Genomic DNA, 26,798 nt, shown 5'->3' with positions numbered 1-26,798 from the left:
TTTTTCCTTTATGACATAACTTGTATCTAAGTAACACCGGGCTGAGAGGACAAATCTTTCCACTATGTACAAGCTCAGCTACTGCAGTGGCCAGAACACACGCCTCAGGTCATATACTGACAAACAACTCTTAGTCAAGCATTAATACAATGCATCAATCCTACAGATTTTGGAAACAAAAATGAACTTGATTTACTTGTGCAAAGAAAATGAAGGAACTTTTTAAAAAGGAAGACTTTTGTATCATTTCTGCCCTCGGAAATATAATTATGAACTGCATTCAGTTCAATGAAGATCTTACCAAAACAGTTTAACTACAATGTTCTCACTCACACTACCACTAGGTGGGGATATACAATTAACATTTTAAAAGCAAAGTCTCAAGTGTGCTTATCCTTTGAGTATATAAAGGCTACTGATTTGCTTGCGTTGATTTTGTAGCCAGCCACTTTGTTGAAGTTGTTTATCAGCTGTAGGAGTTCTCTAGTAGAGTTTTTTGGGTCACTTAAGTATACGATCATATCATCTGCAAATAGTGATAGTTTGACTTCTTCCTTTCCAATTTGTATCCCTTTGACCTCCTTATGTTGTCTAATTGCTCTAGCTAGTACTTCAAGTACACTATTGAAAAGATAAGGAGAAAGGGGGCAGCCTTGTCTGGTCCCTGATTTTAGTGGGATTGCTTCAAGATTCTCTCCATTTAGTTTGATGTTGGCTACCGGTTTGCTGTATATTGCTTTTACTATATTTAGATATGGGCCTTGAATTCCTGTCCTTTCCAAGACTTTTAGCATGAAAGGATGCTGAATTTTGTCAAATGCCTTTTCAGCATCTAATGAAATGATCATGTGGTTTTTTTCTTTGAGTTTGTTTATGTAGTGGATAGCATTGATGGATTTCCGTATATTGAACCATCCCTGCATCCCTGGAATGAAGCCTACTTGATCATGGTGGATGATCATTTTGATGTGTTCTTGGATTTGGTAGGCAAGAATTTTATTGAGTATTTTTGCATCGATATTCATAAGGGAAAATGGCCTGAAATTCTCTTTCTTAGTTGGATCTTTGTGTGGTTTTGGTATCAGCGTAATAGTGGCTTTGTAGAAGGAGTTGGGTAGTGTTCTCACAATAGCCACAAACAGCATAAAGTATCTTGGGGTGACTCTAACCAAACAAGTGAAAGACCTATATGACAAGAACTTCAGATCTCTGAAGAAGGAAATCGAAGATCTCAGAAAATGGAAAAATCTTCCATGCTCATGGATTGGCAGGATTAATATAGTTAAAATGGCCATCTTGCCAAAGGCAATCTACAGATTCAATGCAATCCCATTAAAATCCCAACTCAATTCTTCATAGAGCTAGAAAGAGCAATTCTCAAATTCATCTGGAATAACAAAAAACCCAGGATAGCTAAAACTATTCTCAACAGTAAAAGAACTTCTGGGGGGATTCAGTATACTAGACCTCAAACTTTACTATAGAACAATAGTAAAACTGCATGGTATTGGTACAATGTCAGGCAAGTGGATCAATGGAATAGGATTGAAGACCCAGAAATGAACCCACACACCTATGGTCACTTGATCGTCGACAAAGGAGCTGAAAGCACCCAGTGGAAAAAAGATAACCTTTTCAACAAATGGTGCTGGTTCAATTGGAGGTCAGCATGCAGAAGAATGCGAATAGATCCATTCTTATCTCCTTGTACTAAGCTCAACTCCAAATGGATCAAGGACCTCCACATAAAACCTGACACACTGAAACTAATAGAAAAGAAACTGGGGAAGATCCTTGAGGACATGGGCACAGGGGAAAAGTTCCTGAATAGAACACCAATAGCTTATGCTCTAAGATCAATAATAGACAAATGGGACCTCATAAAACTACAAAGTTTCTATAAGGCAAAGGACACTGTCAAAAGGACAAAACGTCAACCAACAGATTGGGAAAGGATCTTCACCAACCCTAAATCTGACAGAGGGCTAATATCTAATATATACAAAGAACTCAAGAAGGTAGAACCAAGAGAACCAAATAACCCCATTAAAAAGTGGGGTACAGAGCTAAACGAAGAATTTTCACATGAAGAACTTCGGAGGGCTGAGAAGCACCTTAAGAAATGTCCAATAATATCATTAATCATTAGGGAAATGCAAATCAAAACAATTCTGAGATTTCACCTCACACCAGTCAGAATGGCTAAGGTCAAAAACTCAGGAGACAGCAGGTGTTGGCGAGGATGTGGAGAAAGAGGAACACTCCTCCACTGCTGGGGGGATTGTAAGATGGTGCAACCACTTTGAAAATCAGTCTGGCTGTTCCTCAGAAGTCTAGGCAAGATACTTCTGGAGGACCCTGCTATACCACTCCTGGGCATATACCCAGGAGTCCCCAGTATGCAATAAGGACACATGCTCCACTATGTTCATAGCAGCCCTGTTTGTAATAGCCAGAAGCTGGAAAGAACCCAGGTGTCCCTCAACGGAGGAATGGATACAAAAAAATGTGGTATATTTGCACAATGGAGTACTATTCAGCCATTAGAAACAATGAATTCATGAATTTTTTAGACAAATGGATGGAGCTGGAGAACATCATACTAAGTGAGGTAACCCTGTCTCAAAAGATCAATCATGGTATGCACTCACTGATAAGTGGATATTAGCCTAGAAACTGTGAATACCCAAGACATAATCCACATATTAAATGATGTCCAAGGAGAATGGAGGAGTGACCCCTGGTTCTGGAAAGACTCAGTGCAGCAGTATAGGGGAATACCAGAACAGGGAAGTGGGAAGGAGTAGAGGGGAGAACAGGGGGAGGGAAGAGGGCTTATGGGACTTTCAGGGAGTGGAGAGCCAGAAAAGGGGGAAATAATTTGAAATATAAATAAAGAATATACCAAATTAAAAAAAAAGTGATATAAAAAAGCAAAATAGTGGGATTGCTTCAAGTTTCTCTCCATTTAGTTTGATGTTGGCTACCTGTTTGCTGTATATTGCTTTTACTATGTTTAGATATGGGCCTTGAATTCCTGTCCTTTCCAAGACTTTTAGCATGAAAGGATGCTGAATTTTGTCAAATGCTTTTTTAGCATCTAATGAAATGATAATGTGGTTTTTTTCTTTGAGTTTGTTTATGTAGTGGATAGCATTGATGGATTTCCGTATATTGAACCATCCCTGCATCCCTGGGATGAAGCCTACTTGATCATGGTGGATGATCGTTTTGATGTGTTCTTGGATTCGGTGGGCAAGAATTTTATATAGGGACTAGACAAGGCTGCCCCCTCTCTCCATATCTTTTCAATATAGCTCTTGAAGTCCTAGCTAGAGCAATTAGACAACAGAAAGAAGTCAAAGGGATACAAATTGGAAAGGAAGAAGTCAAATTATCACTATTTGCAGATGATATGATAGTATACTTAAGTGACCCTAAAAACTCTACTAGAGAACTCCTACAGCTGATAAACAACTTCAGCAAAGTGGCTGGCTACAAAAACAACGCAAGCAAATCAGTAGCCTTTATATATTCAAAGGATAAGCAGACTGAGAAAGAAATTAGGGAAATGACCCCCTTCACAATAGCTACAAACAACATAAAGTATCTTGGGGTGACTCTAACCAAACAAGTGAAAGATCTATATGACAAGAACTTCAGATCTCCGAAGAAGGAAATCGAAGAAGATCTCAGAAAATGGAAAAACCTTCCATGCTCGTGGATTGGCAGGATTAATATAGTTAAAATGGCCATCTTGCCAAAGGCAATCTACAGATTCAATGCTATTCCCATAAAAATCCCAACCCAGTTCTTGGAGCTAGAAAGAGCAATTCTCAAATTCATCTGGAATAACAAAAAACCCAGGATAGCTAAATCTATTCTCAATAGTAAAAGAACTTCAGGGGGATTCAATATCCCAGACTTTAACCTCTACTACAGAGCAATAGTGATAAAAACTGCATGGTATTGGTACAATATCAGGCAAGCGGATCAATGGAATAGGATTGAAGACCCAGAAATGAACCAACACACCTATGGTCACTTGGTCTTCGACAAAGGGGCTGAAAGCACCCAGTGGAAAAAAGATAGTCTTTTCAACAAATGGTGCTGGTTAAATTGGAGGTCAGCATGCAGAAGAATGCGCATCAATCCATTCTTATCTCCTTGTACCAAGCTCAACTCCAAATGGATCAAGGACCTCCACATAAAACCTGACACACTGAAACTAATTGAAAAAAAAACTGGGGAAGACCCTGGAGGACATGGGCACAGGGGAAAACTTCCTGAATAGAACACCAATAGCTTATGCTCTAAGATCAAGAATAGACAAATGGGACCTCATAAAACTACAAAGTTTCTGTAAGGCAAAGGATACCGTCAAAAGGACAAAACGTCAACCAACAGACAGGGAAAGAATCTTCACCAACCCTAAATCCGACAGAGGGCTAATATCTAATATATACAAAGAACTCAAGAAAGTAGAACCCAGAGATCCAAATAACCCCATTAAAATGTGGGGTACGGAGCTAAACAAAGAATTTTCACATGAAGAACTTCGGAGAGCTGAGAAACACTTTAAGAAATGTTCAACATCATTAATCATTAGGGAAATGCAAATCAAAACAACCCTGAGATTTCACCTCACACCAGTCAGAATGGCTAAGGTTAAAAACTCAGGAGACAGCAGGTGTTGGCGAGGATGTGGAGAAAGAGGAATACTCCTCCACTGCTGGGGGGATTGCAAGATGGTGCAACCACTCTGGAAATCAGTCTGGCCGTTCCTCAGAAAACTGGGAATGTCACTTCCTGAGGACCCTGTTATACCACTACTGGGCATATATCCAGAGGATTCTTCAGCATGCAATAAGGACACATGCTCCACTATGTTCATAGCAGCCCTATTTGTAGTAGCCAGAAGCTGGAAAGAACCTAGATGTCCTTCAACGGAGGAATGGATACAAAAAATGTGGTATATTTACACAATGGAGTACTATTCAGCCATTAGAAACAATGAATTCATGAAATTCTTAGACAAATGGATGGAGCTGGAGATCATCATACTAAGTGAGGTAACCCAGTCTCAAAAGATCAATCATGGTATGTACTCACTGATAAGTGGATATTAGCCTAGAAACTTTGAATATCCAGGACATAATCCACAAATTAAATGATGTCCAAAAAGAATGGAGGAGTGGTTCCTGGTTCTGGAAAGACTAAGTGCAAGAGTATAGGGGAATTCCAGAACAGGGAAGCGGGAAGGGGTGGATGGAAGAATAGGGGGACGGAAGAGGGCTTATGGGACTTGAGGGGAGTGGGGACCCAGAAAAGGGGAAATCATTTGCAATGTAAATAAAAAAATAAAATAAAATATAAAAAAAAGAAAAAAAAGAAAAATAAATAAATAAATAAATAAATAAATAAATAAATAAATAAATAAAAGCAAAGTCATTCGCACAAGGACTGGTCATAGCAGAATATGGAATACAGTTTAAATGCTTACAGACACGCACTGTGCAGAGCCAGCATCTATCTCCCAACAACAGAGGTTAGGCTGTGGCATTTCTTTTCTGGATCAGAATTCGTCAGCACTTACTAGTGTTTCTGCTTTCTAACAGTAGGGTTCAGCCATGCGTTTCACATGCTACATTCTGGAAATTAACAAGGGCATTGGAAAATCATAAAGGTTGTATTATGTCCTTCTGGAAACTCTCAAAGCAGACACGTATCTCCAAGGCTCTGTTTACCTGTTCCGGTGGGCTGATATTAATAGAAACGAGTTGTTAGAAGAGCCCAGTGCATCAGTGAATGCCACCAGAGGAAGAATAAAGAAAGACACTCAATGACCAGATGCCCTGCTAGGCACACAGTGGCACGTCCCCAGGGCATTAATGGAACTTTCTGTCTTGGATTATGTCCAAAGACTTATAACAGGGGGAAGTCCTTTTCAAATTCATCTCAGTACAAATACGCATCTCATTCTCTGTCCAAAACTCCACAGCTCCTCCTAGCCCTAGCCACCAGCCTCCAAGTACTGCTTTGTCTGCCAGGCTGGCCGCCTCCTATGGCAAACAGGCGATGCCTTCCATGTGCATCTGGACACCAGGAACTCTGTAGGCTAGACCTATCAGGGGGCTTACCAGACAGCAGAGAGAGCCAGGGAGTTCTGTCATTCAAGCAGGCCGTTAGTTTTCACTGGTTCTCATTCATCCCTCCAGCCCTTGTGGGAAGTTAGAGACCTCCATCCTCCATTTGAAAAGTGCAAGTCCTATCCATTCTGAAAATGTCTACTTCCAGAAGCTAAAGTTCCCCAGAGGCAAGGTTAGGAACTAAAACCTAAAGGAAATCGATTTCTTTAGATTCTGGTTTCTTTATGTAAACATTATTTTTTATTTATTTTTTAATATTTAAGGCATGTTTGCTCTTTCAAACTCAAAATTCTGATTTTGGGGATTCCACCACGAAAATGCTGGAAAGGTAAATGGAAGGTGCGACCACTGACACAGCGAAGCCACTGCTGAAGGAACCGAGTACAGCGAAGACACTGCTGAAGGAGCTGAGTGTGTGAGCCCCAGAGGGTGAGCCACTCGGTGATGACTCTTGAAGCGAGTGAGCAAGAACGCCGACTCAATCTGATGGTATAAAGTAATTCTGAGTGTCTAGAAACCAAACTAAAGGAATTTTTGCCACAAACAGGGAGGAGACGCAGAAGGTTAAGCAAACACTGCAGTTCCTAACAGAGCTCATGAAACAAAGAAGCTAGGCTGCCAGAGCTGGGCCAGAAGTCCCCTTCCTACCTTATTCACATACACGTGACAATAGGAATGACCACACACATGGGACAATCTTACCCTATACACCAGCCTGGCCTGGTGCTTACTGCATGGCCCAGATTAGCCTTGACTAGATAGAAATCTTCCTCCCTCAGCCTTCCAAGTGCTAGGATCATGGCTGGGAGCCACCGTGCCTGACTGCACCTATATTTTAACTGTATGTAACAAGCTTGCTGGCCATAAATAAAATGTTCTTGAAGTGTCATAAAATTTTTTAAAAATATGTAAAAAACAAAAGGTATTTATAACCAAGGTATCAAATAAACAATAAGTCTTAGCTTACTCACTGGAATATTTTAATGTTAATAAAGCGATTGTGGCCTCTGTTCCCATTTCCCAGAGAGCGTTTCTTAGGACAAACCCTTAGGATGAGAGAAGGCTGACTGCATGACTGGAAAGAGAACAGGGCTGTGGCCTAGGGTACAGGATTCCTCCACACATGCTCCTGAAGACTGTGTGCAAACAGGGAGAGGCATGCATTGAAATTTGTGGAACCAGTATTGAGCACAAACTCCAATCTGTCTCAACACCTTGTTTTCACCAAATACCATTAAAATTCTTAACAAAGCTGGTTACTAATTGGTCACTGTATTTCAGGGAAGGTGACCTTGTGTGTGACATACTGGAACCAATATAAGGTATCCAATAGTAATTCAGAGTGATACTGGAAAATACTGTCTTGGAGATCTCAAATGCCAACTGGCTTTAATAAATACAAAAGTTCAGACTTAACAGTTCTGTACTGGCTGGTCATATATCACTCAACTGCAATGGAAAAAACTTACTTTGCATAGATGTCTTAGTCAGGGTTTCTATTCCTGCACAAACATCATGACCAAGAAGTAAGTTGGGGAGGAAATGGTTTATTGAGCTTAAACTTCCACATTGCAGTTCATCACTAAAAGAAGTCAGGACTGGAACTCAAGAAGGTAAGGAAGCAGGAGCTGATGCAGAGGCCATGGAGGGATGTTTCTTACTGGCTTGCTTCCCCTGGCTTACTCAGCCTGCTCTCTTATAGAACCCAAGAACACCAGCCCAGGGATGGTACCACCTACAAGGGGCCCTCCCCCCTTGATCACTAATTGAGAAAATGCCCCACAGCTGGATCTCATGGAGGCACTTCCCCAATTGAAGCTCCTTTCTCTGTGATAACTCTAATCCGTGTCAGGTTGACACACAAAACCAGCCAGTACAATAGACTTTTAAAGAAATTATTGCTTTGTATCATCTACCACTCTGGTCAAGCTTGGTGAAGGTTTTTTAAAATTCATATTTTAATTTTATTTTTTGTGCACCCATGAGTTTAATGACAGTTACAAGAGCATTGGCTTGGTTGTCACAAATGCATGGCAACCTTATCAGTTGCTGTCCCCTACCCTTGATGACCATTGACCACTGAGGAGACATCAGGGCTGCTGCAGCTGGTGACTCCTTCCCTCTCCATGAAAGAATGTGGGTAAGACTGATGTTGTGCAGGTCTCTTGTAGGTAATCACAGTTGCTAAGAGTTTAAGAGAGCAATGGCCATGCCATACCTACAGGGCAGGATGCCACACCCACAGGGCAGGATGCCACACCCTCTGGGCAGGATGCCACACCCTCAGGACAGGATGCCACACCCCGCAGAGTAGGATGCCACACCCTCAAGGCAGGACACCACACCCTCAGAGTAGGATGCCACACCCATAGGGCAGGATGCCACACCCATAGGGCAGGATGCCACACCCTCAGAGTAGGATGCCACTCCCACAGGGCAGGGTGCCACACCCTCAGAGTAGGATGCCACTCCCACAGGGCAGGGTGCCACAACAGGAAGCAGGATTCCAGCTTTTCACTAAGCTCTCCTATTCTTTCCAGCTCTCTTGATAGTCTGAGACTGGAGGGGTGACATGATGTCATCTCAAGGCTAAATGCTTAACAGGAACTTATTTTCAATGCTTAGATCAATTATGAGCCTCTATAGTAGCTGTCATTCAGGGTAGAAAGCAGCTTTTCTGACAAAAACTGACAATGGGCATCAACATTAAGTAATTAGGTGGCAATCTGACAGGTTCTTTTAGCAAAGCAAGAGCAGTAGCTTCTCCGGCAGGGCATATAACCTCTTCTGCCATGGGCTTTTGACCAGGCTTACAGTACCAGACATAAAAATCCCTCCTGGTGAGTGGCTTCAAGTCAGTCAAAAAACAGTTGATTACCCCATCAGAGTCGCACCTGTACTGCACCAGTGGGCACATCCTGTTCCATAGGTCAGTAGAACAAACTACAGGGTGCCTAGCTGCATATGACTGTTATGTCGCGTCCCCGGCAGCATCTCCAGCACTACGAGGACTAGCCAGCATGCAGAAAGCTTGTGCAGTTTTATATTAAACAATTCTTGGCCAAAGTTGTTTTCTTCTATACATACTAGATAATGTGGCTTTTCATTTGAAGTTGGGACTATATAATTTGTGGCTTCTGATAAATATAAGCACAGTTATGTACTAAAAATGTCAATGCAGAAAATGATTTATTATATTGACTCATAAAATGCTACAGGTAGAGCAAAAGATTCTTTCTCTTCTCTTCCGTGGTTATAATTTCCAGTAGGAAAACAACTGTTCTAATGAGAAAGTACCAGTGTATGGGACAAAATCCGGGGAGAATGGAGAACTTCTGCATGTGTGCACACATATGCAAGTTATACATATACCAAGCAACACAGGGATGAGCAGTCACTTCTGTGTAGCAGAAGCACAACTTGAACAGCACAAAGAGCCTAATGATGAACCACACACAGACCACAATTTTTGTTAGGCACCCATGAGACTGCCTCTAGCACCCCAAAGATACTAAAGTATACCAACATGCATAGCCATCATATAAAATGGGTGATTAATATGCAACCCACGGATATCTTCACTTAGGCTTTGAAGCAGGTTATGCCTAAAGTGCTCTATAAATATAGTCCCATTGTTTAGGGAATAACACAAACTTTTTGCCCAACACTTTTGCGCCATTGTTGGCCGAGTCTATGAATGGAAACCCATGGATATGGAAGGACAATATATATGATGACGGCATTCCTTGACTAACTAAATTGATAACTATGCATTTCTAGAAGCAATTATAGGAAACAAGAATGAGACTATAAAACCACAGGAGACTTGGACATGATCATGCTAGAAATGCAACTCCACCTGCTGACACAGGTTCTCAGTGAGGACTGGGTGAATGAGTCCTCTGTGGGACTGCAGGCCAGTCCAACTTCTTATGGGATCAAAACAGTGCTCAATAGCTTAAAAAGTGGGGTTTCTGGTGTGTCCCCAACCCAGCTAGAATGGCAGTCTTGCATTAGTTTTTGGTCCCTGGTTTACGAGGAGAGACACTTCCTTTCCAAACACAGACTCTGGGAAGCACTGTGAGTTATTAGTCAAGCCATGGTCAAGGCTTTGATACCAAGGAACTGATAATTGATCTAGACCACACCAGTGTAGTCTACTGTGCACCAAGATAAGGATTACAAGGCTATTCCTTAACTCTAGGAGGAACATGAGAACTGACCAAAAGCAGGGGGCCGATATACCTGCTGAGAGAAAAGCAAACTCAGTCAAACCCTCTTTTGTTAACATATGCAGAATCCTAGCGGTGCCCAGGCAACGATCCTCATAAGCAGACAAGGTTACCGTGTGATGCACTCCTCTGCCTGCTTCTCACTGTTCATCTTGTGGTATAGCACAGCAGCCACGGCCAGGGGGCCCGCATCGCCACACAGGAAGGTGATGGATCGTCTGCTCAAACAATTTAGACTTTGCTTTACGTAGCTGTGCGCCATCTGCAGATAGGCCGGGTCCCCAAACACATTGTGGAGATGTAGGTAAAGCACAGCAATGCCTGGAACACAAGCAGAAAGGGCGTGGCGATGAGGGCAAGCCAATCATTCTGTCACTTGTGTGTCTTATCTGCTCACTTGGGTTGAGGCTTAAGAGCTGTGTGACATCATCTGCAAGTTCCGGCGACTTTCCTTCTAGCCTCAGCTCTAAGAATGAGGCAGAGGGAATCTTTACTTTTCCTTGTATTCCTCACTGTTAAAATTATGTTGCAGTAAAAACTTTTGAAGACTTATCCAGGGCAGAGAAACAGACACACTGGCTGCAACTAATGCTTTTTTGGTCAATGGCTGTTCTGTTAATATAATGAACAAGATACATATCTTTGTGACATAAAGCAATTCAGAGTAAGGGATGAAAAAGCTAACTTCTCTCTCAACAAAAAGTAAACGTTTTTGTGTGTGAGAGGCTAGTTTGTGTCACTGAGTCCTAGACTTTGGTTCCTTGTCAAAGACACCCCCTTTCCCAAAGCACTACTTTGGAGACTACCGTTAAGAGCTGCCGGTGACTTTACTGTGGTCCCCACTCACCTTGCAATTTGTCCTCCCCTAAAGCCGACAGAGTAAGTGAGGCAGTGTGTGCAAATCCTTAACACAAATGCCTCTCACAGGGGACGGAGCTCTCCCTCTGAAGCCAGCTCAGTGAGAAGGAGTCAGAGATGTGGAGAAGGCTGTCTGCCTAAAGCATTTCCAGAAACACTTTTTCCTATAAAGTACATTTTCCATCTCATTTACCATTTTTAGGAGACACAGAGCCTATGTTTAAATCTAAATTAATAGAGCAATCTCTTCATGGATTTCAACGCAGTAAATGCAGTCTGCAGAACTACTTCTCACTGTACTGAGGACAATTTCAAATTCAGATACTTTTCTCATTTTGCATGGGTAATCTCCAAAGCTTTGTGTTACAGACAATTCAATTTCACATGTATATTAAGGCCAAGTTTTCATTTCCTGCCAAAGTTAATAACCTTGTCTGCTCTTTCAAAGCAGCGTGGTATTAGTAATTCCAGAAGTTGATGAGCAGATGTAAGGATGCGCAAGGTTTGTAGACAAGTGTACAGAGCTATGTATGTGGCGGGGAAGGAAACCCTCCTTTTCACAAATGATCAACATCAAGAGCTTCTGCCAGAATCACCTCCCCAATGGGCTTCATCGACACCCACGTCACGCACCTGCCGGTAATCCACTTAAACTGCTGCCCTTCCACTTCCCTCCTATTCCCACTGCCACTGCAACCCCCCTAATTAAGTGATGTTAGCACCGAAGCCAGCTAATGACATGATTTGTATCTGGGAAAACAGAATGTGATTAATTACAAGCCCAGTGATGTTTTCCTCTTTTGGACCCATCTCTCCTGATCAACAACTCCTTTTGTCTTAAGCAGTTAACAAACAAAACCTATTATGCCTCACAATTATAAGACCCCCCCCCCACACACACACATATTCCTTGTGAAAACTGTAGAACCTTTTAGTTGGTTCTTTTCTGATGAGCACAGAGCCACGTCTTGAGCTTCCTGGAGTCCACAGCTCCAGGCTCCATTTCCCTCTTCCCCCCAGTTCTGGGCCTTGGTGTCATATTTCTATTAGGCAGTCTGTTCCTTGAGTGTGTAGTTTCTTCCTGCATAAAGCACCCATGGATAGAAAGGGTTTTCATGCTGAATGTGGCTGCCTATATCTTTGGACCTACTTAGAATCCAGCCCGGGTCAGGAGAATAGACAAAATGCTTAGGTCAGACAGGTTTCATTCCTCACCAATATGTTTAAATTCAGTAATAGAAAAAGTGCGGAAATGAACTACCTGTGGCTTAAAGTTCTGAGTCCAATCCTCAGACCCCCCACCCAACCCTGACAATGCACACATACCTTCCTCTGCACAGATATCAAAGACTCGAGGATAGCCAGCAGGGTGGAAAACAAGATGCAGCCTGCAGTTCTGCTGAGAAGCAACCAGGCCTGGCCACAGATCACAGAGCACTGCAAGGCTGTGTGTACAAACTGGGCTCCTTCCTCTGCCCACTCCTGACTTCAAGAGGCAGCCTCCTTCAATGACGTCATCTACTTGTTTGACTCCTTGCCTCCAAATTTCTAAGAGAAACCCTATGTATTATTTGTTAATTCTTTCCATTTCAGACTTTTTTTTTTATATTCCCATCTGGAATATGAAGATGTACCCTCTGTAACAGAGACATAAACGTTCTTCTCTAAATGTACACCCTTTTCCCCTTAAACAATACCCTGGAGAGTTGCCTTTCCTTAGAACACAGCGAAGCAGAGGGACTTGCTACAGTCTTTGTGGTCTGGGAGGCCACAGAAACGCATGTGACATTAGCTTTAGTGCTCCAGAATCCTCCTCTCTCAGCCTTGTCTGCAGTGTCTGAGCCAGTCTCTGCTCTCCACCACAGACACTTAACGTTCATTACACAGAGGACTAACTCTCACTTACACCCCACATTCACAATGTTCAACAAGTGCATTGGGCCAGTGGCTGCTGCAGGGACAGAACGTTCCTCTATATGAGGAGCTGAGGAAGTCTAGGGCCGCCTCAAACTCACCATATAAATCTGGGTCTGAATGTTTGTAACTACGTTACCTTAAGAAAAAAAGACAAGAGAATACTGTGAGGCTAAAAAACTTCTCTGAGAGGCACCCAACCTAGGCTTGCTCTGCAGTTTCTCTCTAGAGCCCTGGGGAGGGAGGGCAACTGTTCAGGGACACTTCTAAATCTGCAATCTCCTTACTCAGCTACTGATCCATCCGCAGCAGCAGCGCTGTAAGCACAGCCAGCTGGGGGAAGTAATTAATACTAAGCCTCGCATTTCCGAGGGATCATTAGTTCTATTCTTCTTGACCAATCAGTATCTCACTGTCTCAAATGTATATGGCAATGATAAACTCTCCAGACACATGGGCCTTCCAAATGTGTCTCTGTAACGCTAGACAGTACTTTGTTTATTCAATAACCGGTGAGCAGTGGTACCTTTGTCAGAGCATGTCAGCTCCCTGCAGGTTAGGGGTTCTCAAAGATACAGGTGCTATGGCAGCACCACATGAAGAATGCAGATGGTTGGGGAGCTGCCAGAGGTGGCCCACTAGCACTCAGGAGTTCAGAATGTTGGAATCACTAAAGGAGAGGGGAGGGAGAACTGCAACCTAAGTGAAAACTGCTGCTTTATGGAGACTTTAAAAGCTCAGCGTCAGTTACTACCCTTTCATCCTTTCAGATCTGGGGAACATAAGTAAAAGTCCCTGAACTCACATTACCCATGACCACTCACTCACTCGCCCTCCTGTATCAAGTTGTTACCTTCTACTATAATTGCAGAACTGGCCATGCACACACACTTCGTCAATCCAATTAGATGCCATTAGGACAGCAGTTTCTTCCTGGTGATGACTTTACTGTGCACAGCTCAACCCATCCAACCTAGGTTTCAGGCCAGCACCCATGGTGGTATCTGTTCAGCTGTGAGCTCATAGCTGCCCACTATGGACTACCAACTGCACGAGTACTCCAGAGCTTGTTACAGGCAATCTGGGGGGAAAGCAGGCACGAGTCTTCACTTTCCATTTAACATAACCCCAAACACAGAGGTTCAAAGAGCCCTTCAGACATGCGTCTTTTTTCTTTTTGCTATTTCCACAGCTGCCATGCAACTGTGCAGCCAGGATTTAAGAACAAAGGAAACATTACATGTTCTTCCCTTTCCTCAGTGTCCAGCAGCCCTCTGTTTTGTAAAGGTCAAATACAGAAGCCCTGTCAGCCTTTTCCTGGACTGGCATAGCAGTTCATACATAAGCTAAAGTAGTAAGAATGTGGGCTCTTCTCCATGGGGTCTAGGACCACCTCTGCCCTTTTTCACTGTGCAAACACAACCCTCGCTAAGCCTCCCTAAGGCTGAACACTCTTCTAAAACCAGAAACAACAGGCGCTTTCATATAGAATCGCTGGGTCACACAGCTCACAGGGAACAGTCCCTGGCTCGAGCTGACTTAAGTGTCCAACCATCAGACAGAGCACCTCGTTGGATGTTAACTTGCTTTAATCCATCTCTATCACTCATCTAAAGGGGCAGAGTGCAGAGGGACCACACTCTCCCTCTTCCCACAGGTCAGCATCTCTCCTCCCATCCTGATCTGTGACAACAGAGAAATGCTCTTACATAGAGAGCGCCTGGCCTTCATTAGCTTCCTGGAGCTCTCCACCCTCCTCTGTTCGCTCCTTGTGTCTGTAGGCAGGTATGCTCACCCACGACTATCAGGTGCCCCATGATCATGTCTAGGGAGAAGCTCAGATCATGGTGAAAGAGAATCGAAGGCCTTAGGACTGGCTCCTGACTAGTTTTACCAGTTATGAGGAACATGTGGCAAAACTTGTCTGGTAATTCCCCGAATTCCAACTGGATCAGATTGGAGTTGTGATGAACTGAATCAGATCCTAACAGACATGAGTCAACTGAATTTTCATTCTTTTTCCCTTGTACCTAGTTGTAAGTAATTCTGTCAGGTTTAAATGGGTAATGGTAAAAAGCAGTAATGAAGGCAACTCTTTCTATAAAATACTGACTATGGAGATGACATTTTGCTGAGTAGAGGTTATTTGGAATGGGAATGCCAAGTCCAGTTGCAGCCTTTCGGTGTTGTCTGTAAAGGTCATTGCTTAGGTCAATCTGATTTCCTTTCTACCATTTCTTCTGCCTGTGTGTGTGTGTGTGTGTGTGTGTGTGTACACGTACGTGCACCACTAAGTCAGGGCTTCTTAACTGAATCCATAACTAGTCTAGCTACCCATGATGCTTTGGGGATCATGTGTGCACATTCAGAATGCTGCAATTACAGGCAGCCGCCACAGCTGCTCAGACTTTCCATGGGTGCTAGGGATCTGAACTCTGCTTGTCAACCTTGTGTGGCATCTGAGTCACACAAGTGAGCCATCTTCTCAGTTCCCCTCCTACCATTTATTCTTATTTGCTTACAAACACTGTCTTCAGTTCTCTGTGCTTCACCTAGGCATACTGAGTGCATCTAAACCCCACGCTTTAGTAACATAATCTAGAGTATAATGGCATCAATGTTATATGCTTTATGTGTGGGCTCAGAAAGAGAGGAGACAGGGCTCCAGGCATAGTTACCTCTCCTGTGGACGGTAAGAAGGGCTCTAGGGAACCCACTGTTCATATCCAAGAACTGGCTTGGAGGGGTGGCTGTTTCTCATGAAGGTGAAGGGGACATCTGCTCAGGGCTCGATTTAGACACTGAAATGCTAGTGCCGGAACAGGAGCTTCTTATAGAGATTGAATTGCAAAGAGAAGACAACTGGCCACAATGATTTCTTTCAAGCAAATCTAGTGTCAGCAGTAACTGAGACCCACATACTAATGTGGCAGCTAACAGCAAACATTTGGCAGATCAGAGAATAGCATCTTGAAACACTAATGACGTGCATTTAGAGCCCAAGTTAATATTACTCTAGGGATCACACCGTAGCTCTTCTTATTTCAAACGTTATCTAATACTTGAGAAAAGGACGTGCTTGCCAATCTTAGCCTCGTTAACTTCCTGAGTTGACTACCAGAGCTTAGGTCCTGTCTTTCAGAGCCAAATCCCCTTGAGCCCTTTGTGCACATGGCTTTTTCTCTTTAAAGTATAAGTCGATTACCATTTCTCTGAGGAGTCAGCACAGCAGAGTGGAGAAACATGGAGGCTAGCACTTTCCCTCATGCTAAGGACACCAGAGAGAACAGCCCTCTTTAGGCTTCTCACTCTTGGCTATTACCTGTCAGAAGCAGTGTTTCCTAGTAAGTACTTACTTTTAACACAAAGACACTTCCTTGCCCATTAACCAATTATAGCAATAACTCCTTACTCATCTTCATCTCACCTCTGGACAGCATCCTAAGAACAAAAGGTAGTCCAGCCCAGTGACAGGCAGCACTAGTCCCCTACAGTGTCCTGTACATCACTGGACCCGGTACAGAGCCAGCGGCTGGCCACAGATTTGGTCGTAGGGCTCCACTCCTGTTGTTTTCTGCATTTAAGTAACTTGAATGCTTCTGTTGGTCCTAAACCAAGTGCAAACTCCTGTTGGTGTGCTGGGAGTGGGTGGAGATTGTAGACAAACAACCTGATGGCGACGGTGGGCACAAGCCCCAGGGATCGCTGTGCATCACCTGACAGTGTAAGACATTGTAAGGCAGGGTTCTGGTGAAGGAACTGAACTGCTTCTATGGACTATCACTTATTAACAGCTGTCAACTGATCTTAGATGATGGATGAACACTTACTTGAGAGAAAGCTTAACAACCCTTTTCAAAAACAAGTTGTTATGAGAAGAATCTTCCTGTTTTATCTAACCTACATTGAATGTAACTATAGAATCGGAAAATGGGAAAACAAATTCTTCCAAAAGAATCCCAGAGAGTCCTGTTCTCTGGCTGCAATGCTGAATAAAACTTCCAGGATTTACTATATGTCCAGTCCTAAACAAGAGCCCCCAGGTCAGACAGCAGCCACCCCTCCCTCTGCTGTCTTGGTATTAAGGCTCAGGTCTCTATTTTTCAAATTCTTTTTCTAATTACAAAAAATGCTGAACTCTGATTGGCCATATGCAATCCTAAAATGTTTATAGTACGGGTATACATAGAGATCTTAAAATCTTCACTTACAAAACATAGACAACAGACACAAATACAGTAGTTAGTAGAAAACATGCACACAGACTCACTTAAACCTTAAAGGACAAGACTCATGAGCCAAGCTTGCTGGACAGAGGCCTGCTATCGTCGCCTGCTGGCTATGTAACCTAAGAACACAGCCTTGTTCTGCTTCTGTTTCTCAGCTCTGACACGGACATGGAAACTTGGGCAGACTGCACACCATGGTGCTGTTCTGAGACACAGAAGAGCGAATTAGAGGAAAGCACTGAGCGTGGTGACTTCCTCACTGGTCACTGGTGTCCATGCATACGCATTCATCCTGTCCCAAGAATGTCAGCGACCGTTGATAGGACAGTGCTGTCACCTCTACTCTTTTATCCTCAGTCACAGAATTCTGCTTCTCCATTACAAGTGTAAAAGAATAAACGCCAGGGGTAAGAGACTCAATGATGTCATCTCATAGGTGTAATGTTTAGATTCTACCGAAAGCACACAGTTAATACTCTCATTCTGTAAAATATCCTCAAGTTCCACTGAAAGGTAAAAGCCACAATAGGTCCTGGTGCAGAACAGTGTGTCTGTGTGTGTGTAGTGTGTATGTGTTTGCATACATGTAGACCTATGTATGTGGAGGTCGGTGTCTAATGTTGGGTGTTTTCCTTGGTCAATTTATACCTAATTGGCTGAGATAGGAACTCTTCCTAAACCTGAAGCTCACAGATCTGGCTAGTTTAGCTAGCCAGTGTGCTAGAATTACAAGAGCGCGCTGGCTTTGGGGTTACAGTGGGCTGCTGCGTTCTCCCAGTTTTTACCTGGGTGCTAGGGAACTCCAGTCCTCATGCCTGGGTAGCAAGCTCTCTACCCTGAGCCATCTTGCCAGCCCCTTACATAGTTCAAGTTTTGTTTAACCATGTACACATTAACTCTTATTAATAACATATTTTGTCCACATGTGGTTATTTCAATGTTTACTCTTATCTGAGCCAGAAGTAACTACCAGACCAACTAACTGGGTGAAAGAAACATAGTAAGTCAGGTGGTAAGCTTCTACTGCAACAGTTACTCTGCAAAGCTCGCTTCACACAGAGGTGCCCTAGGAGAAGCCAAAGTACCTTGATTCCATTTGTACTGGCTATGTTTGTGTGTCAACTTGACACAGGCTGGAGTTATCACAGAGAAAGGCGCCTCCCTTGAGGAAGTGCCTCCATGAGATCCAGCTGTGGGGCATTTTCTCAATTAGTGATCAAGGTGGGAAAGCTCATTGTGGGTGGTGCCATCCCTGGGCTGGTAGTCTTGGGTTCTATAAGAAAGCAAGCTGAGCAAGCCAGGGAAAGCAAGCCGTTAAGAAACATCTCTCCATGGCCTCTGCATCAGCTCCTGCTTCCTGACCTGCTTGAGGTCCAGTCCTGACTTCTTTTGGTGATCAACAGTAATGCGGAAGTGTAAGTTGAACAAACCCTTTGCTCCTGAAATTGCTTCTTGGTCATGATGTTTGTGCAGGAATAGAAACCCTAAGACACTTGTCCACTTGGGTAGGTGGAACCTGGTCCTCTGCCTTTAGCTGTCCCTCCAGGCCTTTTCTGTGCGAGAAACCTATGTCTCGTCCTGATCCCTTTCATCTTCATGGTGAGCAGGGCAGGTGGCCACATATGCCAGGCATCAGGGTGTTGGTGGCCTCAGTCTGGAGCTGGAAACCTTCAGAATCACGGAGGGCACCAGTCACATTGTGGGGCTTACTGATGTGTGACAAACGTGTGCACAATACAAGCAAGGGCACTGAGAGGCCACAAAAGTCAACAGGGGCTTGAAGGACAAGAAAGGGGCAGTGGAGAACAAGGCCATCAGTTAGAGAAGGCAGGAGCACACGAAGAAGCAGCCGCAGTCTCTCCTGGAGGGCAGGCCACTGAGCACCAGGCAGGCCAGGAGTGTGTGCTCTCAGTAACAGACTTAATGGAAAATGTGTGAGATGAGACTTGGTTTTCAAAAAGAAAAAAACTGTTTTGAGTCCTTTGGAAATGATCAAAGGGCAAAATATAGCTTACATGATTTAAAAATATTTCAAGACCCTAGCAAAGGGCTTCATTCTTATAAAAATCCTGACTCAAGTGGACAGACATTAGAGAGAATTTACAGATGGGGAAAAATAAGGACCAACTGGCTGTACCACACTTATTTAAGATAGCTTTGCTTGTAGACAGGAGCTCTCAGATACTAACAGGTTTTATCTGACAGTCTAGGTTCGTTAGTAATAAAACTCCAGCTAACAGACTGCATGAGCCACCGTTCCTTTGTAACAGCAGTGGCTATGCTACTGTGTGACAGCCGACGCACACCGAAGGAACTTGAACACTGAATATCCACAAGGTCTTTCTAAGGGAAGGCAATGCATCTTTCTCTTGTTGGCTGTCAGCACAGCTGGCTGTTAGCAGCCATCTTGACCAAAGGCTGGAACTAGTGCTGAGGGCTGAGAAAGCAGTAAGAGGAACTCTCTGCCACCAGCCAAGGCTGCCATGTGAGCCTTCAGCTGTCCCTCCAGGCCTTTTCTGTGTGAGAAACATAAAATATACTATTTAAACTGATGAATCAAATTCCATTCCAAATCCTAATTCTCCCTGAATCAGCACTGGCTATCAGCCACATTTCTACTGGAGAAGAAGATGCCAACTTAAAGTTCTAATTAACTGTAATCACAGCCTTGGTTCACACAGACCGCACAGTAAGCTAACGACAAGTTGTAACAGCTTTCACTATCCACTGACAACAAATACTCAATAGATGTCAGTGTTGAAGTAGCTATATAGGTCTACAATAAAACAGCATTCCCTAAATTAGCAGATAAATTCGCAAAAAGAGCAAGAAAAAGGTAGTCTTTGTAAAGGTAAGGTCACAAATTCCAAATGTCATACTGAGCAAAGCCAAAAGAAAGTATGTTGTTTTTAAGAAAATCACTATTGTCAGAAAGCTACTTGAATACAAAGGTCCTGGGCGTCAGGTGGCCACTGCTTTGACACATAGTAACAAGCATTCCACTGTGGTGGTCTTCCTGAACCCAGTGCTTGGTAATCAATGGCAGCTGTCATGGAGTTGTAAGGTACTGAAGGGCACAGCCTCGATCCCCTGTGGTTGAGTCAGGGTTCTAGCTTAGTCAATTCAGAGCTTTATGTCTTTTTGACTGAATACTGGCCCCAGACTGCCTTTTATGTTTTAGAGCATTGAAATGGATAATTTATTTTATGCAGAAGTAATGGCATTTTTAACAGCATTCAAGGACAGGATATTAGCAACCTTGCTTCAAAAGCTATTAGTGAATTTTTGTACAAGATTTTAAGCTTCTTCAGAAATGAAGCAGCAACTGAAGACACCCTCACCTGCTCAGTGTGCCAGGCTGCCTCAGACAACCGCCACAGAGCTGCTTTGCAGACAGAGCCAGCACTGAGAGCCAGCTGCTCAAGGGTAAGGTACTGGCAGGTGAAAGGGACAGTGCCAGAAATGGACGGCAGCCAGAAGCTTACCCCAGGTGCACTTCACCTCACAGTAAAAACTCCTCTGGATGAAGTATGACTTTTAGTTTCTCAACTAACGAGCAATTCAGGCTGTTTGACAGACAGCTTTTCCTGATACTGTCAAGTCAGTCATTCGAATCTAAAACCATCTCTCCTTCGGCCTCAAGCAATGTTCTCCATACGCCATGAGCCTATCCAAATAGGTGATTTAGGGATTTAAGTCCCTTTTTGGAATCTGCTCTGTAACTAAATCTAGCCCTGTGTCTCAGGTCAGCCTGTGCCTCTTTATCTGGTCAGAGGTAACAAAATAATAAAAACTTCAAATGTCTTAGGACAGGATCTGAGCCTAGGCCTTCTGTCATGGATAACTTGGCAGGAAAGACATGGCACAACACTCTGGAGGGATGTATTGTTTTCTCCCAATTCTGTTCATTTAGATAAAGACGGCAAGGTCTGTCACTGCAGCTGAAATTACAGTAGGTAATAAACGACACTTCCATAACTTCCTTCTGGACACAAGATGTTCCCCTTTCATTCTCCTCTTGATGTTTCTTATATTCGGCCTCTAAAACACAGAACAGACTTCAAACTCAACTCTTTAAGAAGTACCGACCAATCTTGGCTTGCCTTAGCCAGCTGTGGTGGTACATGCCATTAATCTCAGCACTTGGAAGGTAGAGGCAGGTGGATCACTGTGAGTTTGAAGACAGCCTGATCAATACAGTGAGTTCGAGGCCAGCCAGGGTTACATACTGAGGCCATGTGTCAAGAAAAAAAAACTGGTTCCTTGTTTCTGCTGCAATCATGTTAGAGGTTTCACGTGTCTTCCCTGACCAGGTGAAGCTGAGTTCTCATATGAAGAGGGCTGGAAAAAGCCTGCTGTCAGACAGTCTCTCACATGGCAGCTCTGCTTCTCCGGCAGCCCACGGATCAGCTTCCACATTGGTTTGTAAAATGCACATTCCTGGCTTCTGCTTATGATTCACTAAGCAACTCAGCTGTGGGCCCCAGAAACCTGCAAAGTCGGGAAACTCAAAATGGAGCCTCCAACTATTCCACTCTGAAAGAAACACTGTGCCCCTAGAGCGCTTTCCTCAGTGTTCTGATGATGCTCTCCTCTGCAGCAGGAGGCTATGCAGTCCTCCACCTCCCCGCCCCCTCCTCCTTCCAGGGCAGTGGCTAGTTCTTCCCCTCCAGGCTATGACAGTGGAGCCTGGTAGACAGCACTTGAAAATCAACTAGCAAGGAGAGCAGAGGAGGTTCATTCACAGGTCTGGCACTCACTGTGTGATCCTTACACATCAGCGCTTTGGGATGGGTGTTTAAGGTGACAGACATTTACAGACTTGTTTTATTCCATGAAGGTGAAGCTTCTTTGCCTGTTCCAGGAACCCTCCCAATCCAGGCGTGAATACCTGAAGTGTGTAGCCTGTGGGCTGGGGAGCAGCACACTCCCAGGACACACCCACACAGGAGGCGCTGCAGGCTGTGCCCACACCTCACAGCCCTGGCAAGGTCCCACACTGCACTGCTTCTCAGCAGTGTGCATGCTAGCTCAGTCAGCACACCATACCTGCCCAGCCGGTGTACCCAGTGCCGTCCCGAGGGTCTGCAGACTTTAGGCCTTTCTCCATTTGCTGAAGGAGCTCCCGAATCTTATTGGTCAAGCGATGTGAGAACTCAGGAGTCAGCTGCAGAAATTAAGGAAAAATATTTTTAAGAGTGAAAAGTCGATTCATTGTATCTTTATGATGACATTTTCTATTTATGGAAATAAAATATTATCATGTAAAACTTAAAGCAGCTTTCCAGGTTTTCCAGAACCACATATTTAAGACACTATTTAAGACAACACATTTATTTTTAAAAGTTACAGTGAGCCAGGTTGTAGTGCATGCCTCTGATCCCAGCATTTGGGAGCCTGGTGCAGGAGGTCAGCTACTTTGAGGCTAGCTTTCAACTGCAGCCATGTTTTCTGCCTCCCACCAAGGCACACTCATATAAAGGCAACTGTAGTTTCCAAGCACTGCGCACTCTGACTGTGTGCATTAAGGACTGACATCAGTGTATCAACTCTTCAGGAACATGCTACGACTCCAGACCACAATTCCAAAAAGGCAGCGAGATTCCAAACCAGGGCTGAGGACCACCACACGTGCAGACAGGTGTTTGATCATGAAGAGACAGCAGTATCAAACCTACACTAGCCATCACCAGTCTGTCTGTCTGTATTATTCCGAGTCTGGCTGTCTGTGCCTGTTCAAGCATGCAAGGCTAGCACTTGGGTAGACGTTAAAGGTCAACTGTCAGGAGTCAGTTCCCTCCTCCCACTTGGGTCCTCAACTTGCCTTAGAGTGCACTCACCTGAGGCACCATCTCTACGGCTCTACAAGCTCATTGTTAAGAACACCTTAGGTTTGGTGGATGGGTCTGTCAGTGAAGTGCCTGCTTTACAGGCATGCAATACTGAGTTTGACCTCTTAAGCATAGGGTACACTATCATGTGCTTATAGGAGGACATGCTGGCATGTTCTTATAGTGCAACCTGCTGCCATGTGCTTATTATCTTAGAGCTGCGGAGGAGAAATCAGGCCAATTCCTGGGGCTCGATGGACAGCCAGTCTTGGGCCTACTTGTCAAGTTCCAGGTCAGAAAGTCTTGTCTGAAACAAAAAAAGACAGCACACAGGGAGCAAGGACATTATCCTTTAAGCTGGCACACATGCACGTCTCCAGCATGCATATGCAAAGAGGCACTTAAGCCGTAATGCTAAAAATTTTCAAAGATTTGCCTATGAGGAGCATCCCTGGTAAGGTCTGTGGCCACTGCAGCACTGAGCACCACCAAAAATCCACAGCCTGGGGACACTTGCCTGTTATTTAACAGTCTCCGATGAAAGGTCACGTCTTCAACGAGATTGGAGATGCATTTAGTAAGATCTGATGGACTTTAACATTAATATAAAAAGGCCTGTAAGCCTCGCAGAAGTCAAGGAGTAGCTCGACATGGCCACAAGCCATCTTCTGCATAGAGGCCACAAGTGATGCCCAGCCCTGGGTGGTCTGATGTCAGGAGGCCACAGTGAGAGCACCTCAGCCTTGGGACAGGATAGGCACACATGTTTACAAAGGTGACCTGCCTGAGAATACTGATTGCTTGTGGCAGACCATCAGCACTGAAACAGAAAGTGTGGAGAGTCCTGGAAGATGCCAGGAGACAGACAGGCTCCTTCTCTTCTTTGCGTGGAGGCAGCCAGGTCTCCAGGATTTGACCTTTCAGGTTCAACAAGAGGATTTTAAAACCGATGTCACTTTCTTTGTAGGATTCCCAACTGCTCTACTATATGCTACCTTGTTATTTGGGATTAGAGTTTGCATTTGTGTCTCCTTTTTGTCCCTTAGAAATGAATTAAAGTTTGGCCGGGTATGGTGACACATGTCTTTGGTCCCAGGATTTAGGAGGCAAAGGCAGACACACCCTCATGGGTGAGGGCACCTGGTCTTCACAGTGAGTTCCCAGCCAGCTGGAGCTACAGTGAGACACTGCCTTAAGAAGGAAATGAGTGAATGGTTCTGAGAGCTGGGTGCAGTGGCTCACACCTATAATAGCACTCAGGAGGCTGAGGCAGGAAGATTACTGCATATTTTAGCATTTCAAAAATCCAAAGAAAACAGGCCAAGACGGGGTCGGCACACGAAAGCATTAGCTGTGAAACACGACTCCCCGGGATTTGATCTCAGAGCAGGTAAAAAGCTGCATGTAACAACACACGTCTTAACACCAGGGCTTCTACAGCAAAATGTCAGGCAGAGAGACAGCGCCACCCAGGCCCCGGGCCAGCTAGCCTGGAGTGCACCGCACAGTAGCAGAAATGATAGAGGCTGCGCCTCAACAAGGCAGAAGGCAAGAAAGCACTCTACATGGCTGTAACACGTACAGATTGCACATTACCCACATGCAATGTATGCATTAATTTTTTGAGAAACAAAAGGTTATAATAATAATGATGATGATGATGATGATGATGATGCATGTAAGAGCATTACTCATGAGCAGCCTAAAGCCTAAGACTGAGGTTCCATCATTAGGACACTTCTTCCTCTGCCCAGTCAGCACAAAGTGGCACACCTTCCTTCCTCTCTCCCTCTGACAGACAGGAGTGACTCCAACCTTAGCTTCAGTTCTGCTGAGGCAGGCAGAAGACAGGCCCAGATGCTGACTAGAAGGCCGTGGGGCTCCAGTCGATGACACAAAGCTTTGTCCCAGGAGGACACACACTTCGATACCCTTCCACACTGCACCTCTACTGTCCACCCCTCCTACTGCACGGTCAACCATGGCGAAGGGGATGAGCTGACACCACATAAGCCAGACATATTTGTGAACTCCTCACCGCTACCTCCTTTTTCTTCTTTCCTTCCTTTTTTTTTTTTTTTTTTTTTTTTTTTTTGCACAGTCATAGCATTTCAAAGAAACAAGACAAAATGTTTAAAATTATGGCCACTGGCACAGTGACATACACTTTTACTCCTAGTGCTGGGGCGGCTGAGGCAGGAGGATAGTGATTTCAAGGCCAGCCTGGGCTACTGTAAGTTCAGCCTGGGCTACACAGTGAGTGCACACTTTTTAGCTCTCTCTCAGGGATTTGTCAAAACCAGGTTTTTCTTCCAATAATCGTAGTCCCCAAAAGGTGTGAGAAAACAGGTCCCTGGTGCCACACCCCCAGGCTCTCCACTCTGAGTGCCTGGTGGCATGCGAACCAGTGTAAGTACCAATGTGAGTGGGTTTTCTAATCTTTGGCTCACCACTCTCAGCTTTAAAGGCTTCGAAAAATGGTAAAATCACAAATTATTTTGGGCCCGTTGGATACATTTCTGCCAGCACCATGCATTTAATGTTGTCCTCTCCACAGGCCTGTTTGCTCTCACGGCTCTGCCCAGACTTGCGCACACTCACTAAAGAGTAACATGGCACCCATGAAAACTGCTAGGATCCTCATCTCCCTTAATGCCACCAGGGAGTGAACTTGGAGGACAATTTTTATAACTGACATTCTTACTACCTGAGGTTATTTCTTCCACGGTTAGTGATGTTGACAATGGATTTTTATTCTCTATCCAATACGTTAGGACTCAATATATCCCGACTTAGATACTTATGTAAGTCTGATCTATTCACACATCTTCGGCGGGGGGAACAGATGGGCGTCCCATCATCTTGGCAGAAGTGATGTCCTTTGGAGCCCCGGGACTGGGGAAAGAAGGTAGGTAGGTGGCGATGCAGGCAAGCTTCAACTCACCCTCCCAGTAGAATCAAAGTAGCTTTCGGCCAGTGACTTGTTATAATCGGCATAAGGATTCGGAAAGGCCCTCTGAGCCATGACGCCGCAAGCGAACCTGCAGAACAGGGGAAAGAGAGATCTCAAGCCGGGCCGGGGCTCCGGGCTGGGACGCGACTGCAGGCGCTTTGGCAGCCCCTTCCCTCCAAGCAGCCCCCGGCTGGCAGCCGCTCGGCAAGCGAGCGGGACAGCGGCCGCTGCTCGGAGCCCCGCGGGAGGAAGGGAACCCGTTTGTCACCCACGTCCCACGCCCACGAGTGGGGGGTACACGGAGATGATGTAGCCCACACGCCTCTCCAGCCGCTCCGCAAACCGCGCGGCGCGGACCATAACAGACGCGGCGCGTTTACCGCCCACTTCCTGTAGGCGTGGCCAATCAGCGGGCACGCCGAGGCGGAGGCCCGCCTCCCCCTTCAGGGTCTTAAAGACACAACGTAGTTTCTGATGCTTTCCGAGATAGGGAGCGGTGGTGGGGCTCCCGCTTTCCTACACACATTTATAAATACCTTGTTAAAAGAAAGTTCAGTTCTAGATTCCGGGAGTTCGAAGACCCCTTTACCTGCAGAGGGAAAGGACCGTTTTCAAGTCTCCACACCGAAGTC

At 44.6% G+C, this 26,798-nt stretch overlaps 1 protein-coding gene across 1 annotated transcript in view; it reads right to left on the bottom strand.

The window, feature by feature from the left end:
- Positions 1-26,535, bottom strand: part of Lancl1 (LanC like glutathione S-transferase 1) — a 35,994-nt gene extending 9,459 nt beyond the window's left edge. The window contains exons 1-4 of the mRNA XM_052192814.1: positions 26,439-26,535; positions 26,158-26,254; positions 22,432-22,549; positions 10,495-10,702 (exon numbers count right to left, since the gene is read on the bottom strand). Of these exons, the coding sequence (XP_052048774.1) occupies positions 10,495-10,702; positions 22,432-22,549; positions 26,158-26,238 (407 nt within the window). The 5' untranslated portion in view covers positions 26,239-26,254; positions 26,439-26,535. The remainder of the gene's footprint in view (positions 1-10,494; positions 10,703-22,431; positions 22,550-26,157; positions 26,255-26,438) is intronic.
- Between the last annotated feature and the right edge of the window lie 263 nt (positions 26,536-26,798).

Source organism: Apodemus sylvaticus, chromosome 9 (assembly GCF_947179515.1).
Source record: "Apodemus sylvaticus chromosome 9, mApoSyl1.1, whole genome shotgun sequence".
Taxonomy (NCBI): Eukaryota; Metazoa; Chordata; class Mammalia; order Rodentia; family Muridae; genus Apodemus; species Apodemus sylvaticus.
The sequence above is the reverse complement of the archived record's forward strand: the minus strand, read 5'-3'. Positions and strand labels throughout refer to the sequence as shown.